We start from the raw sequence: 9,144 nt of genomic DNA on the forward strand, positions 1-9,144 counted from the left end.
CCTCAGCTCCCTCAGCCTCTGCTCATAGCACTTGTGCTCAAGTCCCTTCATCAGTCTTATTGCTCTTCTCTGGACCCACTCCAGCACTTCTATATCCCTCCTGAGCTGAGGATGATCCATAGCGCCCATCAGTTCTTTAGCAGAGTTCCATTTTCTGAAGAACTTGTAGAATTTGTTTCATTCTTCTCTCTCCCTGCTATTAAAATCAATTTCTATCCTTTTTACATTTCCTTTTATTACTTGAATGATGCTGTATGAAGATAGTTTTAAATGTCAGATTTCCAAATATGGAAGATTTTTTCCCCTCCCTGTTTGTCTTGAACGTCCTCTGTCTCTTTCTCCCTTCACTCTACAAGTTTATTTCTTACATTCTTGGTTCAGGACCAGATCAAGAATGTATACACCCATTCTGGAAAACAAGGCTCTCTCAAATAGCCCCCAAACTGTTTTGCTTTTAATGCTTGGGAGTTGCTTCATTTTCTTTTCTAACTACTTGTTTCATACCCTTACTTTTTGATATCTCATCTATCCCTTGGACATCAAACCTAATAGACCATATGCATGTTCTGAACTTGTACCTGAATGTTTCTTAAGGCAAAGTCAAGGTGTTTTTTCCTCCCTCTGAATTGCTGCCCCACTGTGCTCTTTGACTTGATGACAGTAGTCTCACATTATTATGTCTTGTTACTTCTTCCTTCTCTGTCAATGCTGTGTGCTCAGTTTCATAATGTCTCAGTTTTTCCTGTTCCAGAGACTAGTACAGAGAGGCCCAATAATATGTATAGGTATTCTATTCATATTTCTGTATATTCAGTACTGCTGTCCTTACATTCAGAATTGCTATTTTTCTTTGTTGTGTGGAAGCTCTTTGTTCTGTAGCTCTAGTTCTGCATCTCACTGTCCTCATATTTAATTAGTTATCTCTGCACATTTCTGACTATGTTGTAGCATTATGTTAGTACTTCTAGCTTGTGCAGTTTCCACAATGTTTGTTGTAGCAAGCTCTTTCTCTATAGCTAAACACTCTAGTTAACATGCTTGTGTGTTTAATTTTCTTGATTATATATACCGATATCTGTAGGTTGTATCATGATGAAGACCTTTTTTTTTATTTGACTCCTCTGTTTGACATCCTGTCCCTCCAGGACCATTTGTTTTGTTCTGATTTTGGTCCTATTTTGGGTCTGTTGTAATTCAATCCAGTTCTGTACCAGTATATCATAGACACAGAAAACAGATGCGTCTGTATTTTTGCAAAAACTGGAGGGATAGTATTAGATGGAGATGAAGTTGGGCATTGGAAGAAGCTCTAAAAATGTCTGTCTTCAATATTAACCTATGAATTTAGCAAGTAAGAATGTCTAGGTGCATGGACATGCTACTGGCATGACCTCACACTTCTATGGAAGGAGAGTAAGGGAGAGAGATGTGTTTCATGGGGGCACCCACTTCAAAGAGTCCACGAGAGACTTCTTTGGAAGAGCAGGAGTCAGTCTGTCCAATACCCTCCCATATGATACTGTTCAGCTCTCTGAGATGTTTGACTGCCTGACACCCTGAGAGAGAAGAGAGAAGAAAAAATTTCAGGGAAATAAGGTCTCTATTCACTCATACCCAAGGCCTCAGTGGTGATGGTGTAGATCCAGCAGTGGAGGCAAGCTGAGTCATCTTGGAAACGACGAGATCAGCTATAAGCTGTCTGTCCTCTTCTACATGCTCCCCAATCAGGGGCATCGAGCTGTCCATCACCTGCCACAAGAGGGAAAAACAACACTTAGTAAGGCGGTTTTCTGCTGGAAAATGCCTGTTTCACTCACCTCTCACATCAACCTGTTGTATCTCCACATCCTTGCCAACACCTACAGTTACCACTCTGCTCATGCTGAAACATGCCTGACTTTCACTTAGAGATTTTAGGAAATAGCATGTACTTTCCCCAACTCCCTATCTTCCTTCCTTTCACAACTTGGAAGTCAAGATGACCTTTCTGGTGGCTGGGGGCTTTCTAAATCAACTAAAGACAAACTTTCTTCTTCACATGTCCTGAGGAGATGCCTCTGATGGATGAGGTCTCTCTGGCATTGTCCCACAGTATTTGGGGGTGACATTGCAGCTGAAAGGGCCACAGGAGAAGGGAAACAACATGTACCAAAGCCTGAGGAGATGAGAGCAACAGGGACTGGAGGAAACCAGGAAACATTTGGGATTAATCAAAACAAAGCACTGCACCCCAAGAGGGGAAATAAACACCACAGATGTGTAACGAATAGGATGTGACCAAAACAGCACTCAGTAGAGGAAAGTAAACTTGGTCTCTACTTGTCTTCTTGCTATGGCTGTGATACAGATACAACTGCTTCCCAAGCAAGTTCCACCTCTGTGCTGGGGAAAAGTGGGAAGCAAGACTGTGGGGATGAGGGAAGGAAAACTGTCAAAGGGTCTTTGAGAGAAGAAATAGCCTGACAACAATAATAATGAAAGCACAGCAGATCCTCAGTTGTATAGCAGCCCTGAACATAATTTTCAACAGTTCATCATAAATCAAGTGGTTTGCAAACATTAGCTAAATCCCACAGGAAGAACTATACTGTGATGAAGTTAAGATTCAGCTGGAGTAAATATAATCTTACCAAAATATCAGGCTTGGAAGAATTTACTTTATTTTGCTTTTATTTTTAAAGCAAACATGAAACCCCCTGGAAATGCAGAGTTAAAGGTTGCATTGCTCAGGAAAGGCACTGACTCATGCTCAGATAACAATCAGAAGTGAACTCCACCCCAGCAAGGCTGCAAGAGTCCATCCTTAGAGGGAAATGGAAAGTTTTGTACCCTCTTTTTTAGGTCTAAAGTAGAGGAAATCAGTGAGGTGAATTCACTGTGTTTGTATTCTGGTCTTTTCTTGCAGAATAATAGGTTTGATTAATTTCAATAGGTGTCTTTTATAAACACTAGAGAAGTTACTTAGGAAGTTTTAACTAGGGTTCACATGAGTGGGTTGGTGTTTATATCCGTTGCCTGCTTGGCCCAGGGGGGAAAAGGAGGAGGTTAGAAAATTATATGGCAATATTCAGCTAAATACACAAAGTGACTTTTCTTTCCACTATCCACTTAGCTGTTTTTCTGTTAACAGATGAGGTGGGGAATGCGATGTTTCACTACCCAGGGGCTCCTGGGGGCCCTCCAGAAGATTCCTGTGCAGGTTTCCCTCCTCACCACTCCTGTCTAAAAAGAAAATTTGGCAATTCCAGTACCCGAGTGAGAAAAGAGATCTCCCATCTCCCTGCAACTCGCCGCGCGAGGGACCCGTGTGACCACTAGATGATGCCGTTACACTGCTAAGAGTCTGGTCAGGCAAGCAGAACTCCCAGCACTGAGATACGGCTCTGCTCCAAACACCCCAAACCCCGCATTGCATAGGATCATAGAATGGTTTGGGTCGGAAGGAACTTTAAAGGCTACGCAATGAGCAGGGTCATCTTCAATTAGATTAGATTGCTCAGGGCCACATTCAGCCTGACCTTGAATGTTTCCAGGGATGGAGCATCCACCACCTCTCTGAGTAACCTGTGCTAGTGTTTCTTCACCTAAATTGCAAAAAATTTCTTGCTTGTATCTAATCTAAATGTACTCCCTTTTAGTTTAAAATCATTACCCTTTGTCCTACTGCAACAGGCCCTGCTAAAAAGTTTGTGCTTGTCATTTTATGGGCCTCCTTTATTTCCTGGAAAGCTGCTATAAGATCTCCCTGGATTCGTCTTTTCTCCAGGCTGAATAAGCCCAACGCTCTCAGGCTGTCCCCATAGGAGAGGTGCTCCAGCCCTCTGATCATCTTCGTGGCTCTTCTCTGGACCCTCTCCAACAGGTCCATTTCTTTCCTGTGCTGGGGACTCCAGAGTTGACTTCCCCATCTTAAGGACTACCTTCCCCTCTTTCTATGTCTGCAGTAGCTGGAGAGGAGGGGGAAGATGGTGCTTCATAAAACAAAGGTACCAGGAGCAACGAACCTTCTGAGCAGGTCCCACCTGAACCAGTGAAGGTGCCCCAGGGATGAGGCTATGTGCTGTCCTGCTGTGTAGTGTCTGGCAGGGGAACGTGGGATGTGGGACACAGCACATAGAGGAGTGAACAATCACATGCACAAGAGAAGGCCTTAGAAAATGGCAGTGATTTCTGTGGGAGAAATGACACAGCTGGTTGCCACTGCACTGAGTAGAATGGTGAGATGTACCTTGCCTTTTCCTCTGAGAAAGACAACTTGGTCTGGAAACTGGGCAGATAGAAATGCTAATACTGAAAAAAATCAAATGGCTGAGAGGAATATGTGAGTCCTGACATTGCACTCATCATTGCCTGGGCAATCACAGAACAGCTGGGCAAGCCAAGAAGACATCAGCACATATGGACCTGGCCTTTGTAGCTGCCCAAGGTCAGTGGCTGCTCTTGATGCAGCTGCTGTTGCCTGATAAGGCGTATGAGGGGTGAATGGAAAGCAGCCAGGCAGAGAAGAGACTCAGGAAAACACCATCCCCGTTCTCTCCCTGTGCCTATCTGACGCTGAAGCCTGAGGCTTGTTATTCCCAGCTCTGATGTGCAAGAGTGGACTGTTAGGTGATTTCTAGGGAAGGAAGGAAGGAAACTGATGATTACACATATCAAAAGAAACACAGTGCTGAAGGGATGGGCAGCACTCCTTGTATGGCAGCAAGGAACGTGTCTAGTAACACAGCTTAGCTGTATGGCAGGTAGGGCTTAGCTTATTCTTCCAGGAGGAAGAACAAATCACATGGAGCATTTTACTTGCCCTCTACTTGCTTCATATTTTTCAGCATAGCACAGGTATAGAAATAGGTTGGATTAGTAAAAAAAAGGATGGAGGGAGAGATTATTAAACCATACATATTGTTGAACTCTTCCAAGAATCTGGCAGCTAACACTGGTGCAGAATTAGCACTGTTTTGAGGATCTAGCCTTCTGATCAAGTACTGGCTACTTAGGCTGAATAACTTTGCCACCTCAAAGTGGCAAAGTTATTTAAAGCACAGGGAAAAAGAATTATCAGCAATTACTGTTAAATTCAGCTCTGTTTTAATAGACTAGAACTTTGAATAAATCACTGGTTTCTTTCAAGTTTTCCATATGAGCCTGGACAATGGTGTGTAAATGTGCTAATGCTTTGAAGGACAGAAATGCAATAGATTCTGCTGTTAGCCATAGGAAAAGAAAAGAATGTGAAGTTCAAGTAAGAGCAAATACCGTGGGTGCAAGATTACTCTTGTGCTGTGTTGATAACTCATCTGTCTTAATCTGATTCTGTTCGCAACAAACCACTGTCATAGGTCTCAGTTTATAGATCTGCCCATCACTACCTCTGCAAATCTTTCCTTGAAGAACTACTTTGCACTGTGAAAATGAATTACTACCTGCAACTTGTGCAAATTCCTTATTTGTTCAGCCCATTTAGGCATCTTTTCTTGTAAAATGTCACACCACACTGTTCCTTCTCACCAAGAAAACACGATTGTCGCATTGTGAAATAACTCTTTTCTCCTACTATCAAAAGAAAAAAGAAAAATAAAGGATCAATTTCAGACCGAGAAAAGGAAGTTGGCTAGAGGCAATTAATTACTCTCTTGGATCTGCATAAAGTAGAAAAAGGTGCCTGGCTGGCTTTGTTGTGCTCTTTATATGGCATTACTCTACTCCTTTTCCAATGATGTCCATCAGCCTGGTATCTGAATGCCTGTTAGGTGTTGATGCATCAGGCCTGCTCAGTCAGGTTCTCCACTGGCATAATTCAGCATGACCCAGCTGAAACTCTTGTGTTTCTTCTGATTTGTGTCATATGTGATCCATTGCTTTACCTCCTTGGTCTCAGAGAGAGGAGTCCTAACATGCATTTCTCTGTGTGCAAGCTGATGATGGCTGTGAGTGTATGGATGTGCTTTTCATCCAGTCAGTCACACACAGTGCAGATGTGAAAACCCAGAAGCATACCCAGACGGAGGCATATAATCTTTAAGCCCAGAATTAGCCATGTGTGCACGTACATAGGCTTATGTACAAGAATAGATGCAGGGATATGAAAACCACATCTCGCATCTGACCATGTATGGACACAGTCCAAATGTCCTTACAGTCATTTCTACCAAGACTGATTTCTTGCTCTTCCTTTCCCAGCTACATGGACATAGAGATTTTAAAGTGCATGGCAGAGATACTCTCTGCTCTGGGAGATGCTCCTCTAGGTGCTGATGAATTGCATACAGGAGCAGACCCGTCAGCCCTGGCCCCATCAATTCAGGCAAGACAGAGGCTCACCAGCATTTGGTTGCTGGCAGCATGCTTATATCACATGGCCTTTGACAGGTCACTGCTCCCCTCCCCGGGGAGAGCAAATGCATGAATGCGCCGTCACTGGAAGGCTCATGTGGTTCTCATCAGCATCCCAACCCTCAGCGGGTGGGACTGCTCTCCCACACATAGCTTTCCAGTGTGTCAGCACCCCTGCATGAAGCCATAGGCTGGCTCTGCTCATCTTCCTCAGCTGGCCTGTGTTGGTGGAGTTTACAGCAGGTCAGATGCCGTGCCTCTTTGAGTCACAGTCACAGAAGCACTTGCTTACTTGTCAGATTTTCTCTTCCTCAGAGCTTCTCTTAAGTTTTCACTTTGATTTTCTGGCCAGCTTTTCCTTCTCTACACTGTTAGGATGATCTGAGTGTGCTATTTACCCCACTCCCATATCTGCCTCCTGGCCTGGCCAAGGAGCTCATTGAATTTTACCTCTCAGAGCCACAGTGTGTTCAGCTCTGAACACAAAATTCGGTAGTACACACTGCTCATAGTAACTCTGTGATGCTTTTTCTGGATGGTCTGTTATTGTAGTGAATGTTGTCTGGGCAAAAGGTTTGAGAAAATGCACCTGTTTTATTTCAAATTTAATTGCTCCTGTTGCTTATGGACCTTTTGCCGCACTCACATTTATTTTACTCTTTTAAATTAGATGCAGCTAGGATTTTTGTTGGGATGTTCCCTTAAAGTGACTGAAGAAAAACAGGTTCATTCAGAGAGAAACTGATATTTTTAATAGACTGAATCACCTGCTGGACTTCTGTGTGGGTAATGCAGGGAGGTTGACATGGCTAATATTATAAAATCATCTAGCACTTGCATTCAAGTTGGGCTGAATATGGGTAAGTTTGTTCATGATGCTGTTGATCCCTACTAGCAGCAATGGGAGATGTGCTGGCTTTGCAAGTGCTTAGCCTGGGAAGGATGGAACCTGGGTAGTGGTACACTGAGACACACCAAACTTTGGATGCTGCCAGAAATACTTGCAGACTGTTACGTGCTTGATAAGAGGGCAGCTTCACATCTGTCCCATGCTGGTAAGGTTCTGCACTAGTTGGGATTTACCAGATGGAAATGTGAGGTGGCCAAGCACTCTGTGGCTCTCCATTTCCTTTCACAGTTCACAATGAGAAATAAAGGCACTTCAGCCCTGACACCTTTCTGCATATCTGCTGGGACTATACATCAGGTTCTTGCATGTCAGTGGGCCATACCTGCTTGTATCCTCATACAAGCAGGTATGGAGGAGCAGAGATTGCAGGACCATGCAGGGGTAAACGAGCTCATTGGTGCATGTGAACTCCAAGGCAGTGTGCTTGCAGAAACAGTTGCCAAAGGAGACTTGCACTCAGGTTCCCCATACTCTCACCTCAATGATATAGTCTTTCCCATCTTTGCTGTGGACAGCTTTGACAGCACAGATGTCAAGACCTCCAAACATTTCTGCACAGGCGTCTGCCCAGAGTCTGTACCTGCAAAAACCACAAAAGCATGGCCAAGGATTAACTGTCATTGGGTACTCCAGCAAATAGAGCCACCCACCCACTGCCCAGAGGAACACAAAGAGATTCAGGAGTCCTTTTTAAAAGGCTTCCTTCATATGTTTTGCTGGGTCATTGCCTCCCTCTCTTGCACAGGAGGTGGAGCAAAAAAAAAAAAAGAATCGTGCCTAAAGTTTCCCTTCACTTCAGATTTATTCAATCCTGCCCTCAAAGCCACCTTAAAATGTTTCTTTCCTTCCTTGGTATTTACATCAGATCTCCAGTTGGTTGTCATTCAGCCAAGCTATAAATATTTAGCTCATTTAATCTCCCAGTAGTGTTGGCCCCTCAGCGTTTGTATTGGCTTTGCCTGAAAGCTCTCCATTATGCAGGCAGCTTTCTCCTGATAAGATGTCCTGCACATTGGGACTGGAATGGGATTGGAAAGTGAGTGCTGAATTTAGTGAGGAGTAACCAGCCCCTCCCTGATCTGTAACCAGTGGCTCCTGCGTTTTACAATTTACTATCAATTTTATCCTTTTACAGTCTCCTGTCTCCTTTCTATCCCCTGGGTGTTGCTTCTAGCCAGGCAGTTCCATCACATGGATCAGGAACTCTTTTGTTAGAGGCTACAGGCTGCAGCCCTTTTCTCCAGTGATCCCAGGATGGGAATGTGAGCTGGTGCCCCCTTAGCTGTCCTGGTGTTGGAGGAGGAGAGAGAATGACAAGAGGCATATTATAGGGGGGACCACATCCCCTTGCTGTGGAAATGAGGAGGGAATGAGGCAGCCTGGTTTTATTTCCTGTGCAGCTGTGCTGCAGTCCCAAGCATTTAAATAAAAATAATAATCTCAGAACAGCAGATCTGTAAGCAGGACTATAACAAGATGCGGAGAGGGGAGGGCAGGCTACAGTCTCATGAAAACACTGACATTTTGCAGACCCTACAGGGTCTGGGGAAAGAGCTGTTCTGGCCAAAGAACAAATTTATGTCCTCAAAACCATCCAGAGTCCCCATAGCTTGACAATATAATGGTCAACTTGTGTGAACACGATGTTTCTGGGAAGAAGCAAGATTGTGACTTATATGACTACCAGTGATCTTTTATCCCTAATGAGGAGACCAAGTATATTCACCCCAGACCCCCAAGGAAGACAGTGTCTGATGAGGAGGCCATAGCATAAGGGAGAACTATGGACCCAGGGAGCCAGGCAGAAGGTACAGCAAGCCCCTCCTCATGCACTGCTGTGGCCCCACACCCAGGGACACCACTGTGGGAATCACCTCTGTTCCTGAGGGATGTCCCTGTGTGTC

General features: G+C 44.2%; 1 protein-coding gene across 1 annotated transcript in view; it reads right to left on the bottom strand.

Moving 5' to 3' along the window:
- SYN3 (synapsin III) overlaps positions 1–9,144 on the bottom strand; it is a gene marked incomplete at its 5' end in the record, with an annotated part of 33,635 nt that overhangs the window by 7,525 nt on the left and 16,966 nt on the right. Inside the window, 2 exons of the mRNA XM_009079279.1 lie at positions 1,615–1,749; positions 7,718–7,820. Of these exons, the coding sequence (XP_009077527.1) occupies positions 1,615–1,749; positions 7,718–7,820 (238 nt within the window). The remainder of the gene's footprint in view (positions 1–1,614; positions 1,750–7,717; positions 7,821–9,144) is intronic.

This window comes from Acanthisitta chloris, unplaced genomic scaffold (assembly GCF_000695815.1).
Source record: "Acanthisitta chloris isolate BGI_N310 unplaced genomic scaffold, ASM69581v1 scaffold6337, whole genome shotgun sequence".
NCBI lineage: Eukaryota > Metazoa > Chordata > Aves > Passeriformes > Acanthisittidae > Acanthisitta > Acanthisitta chloris.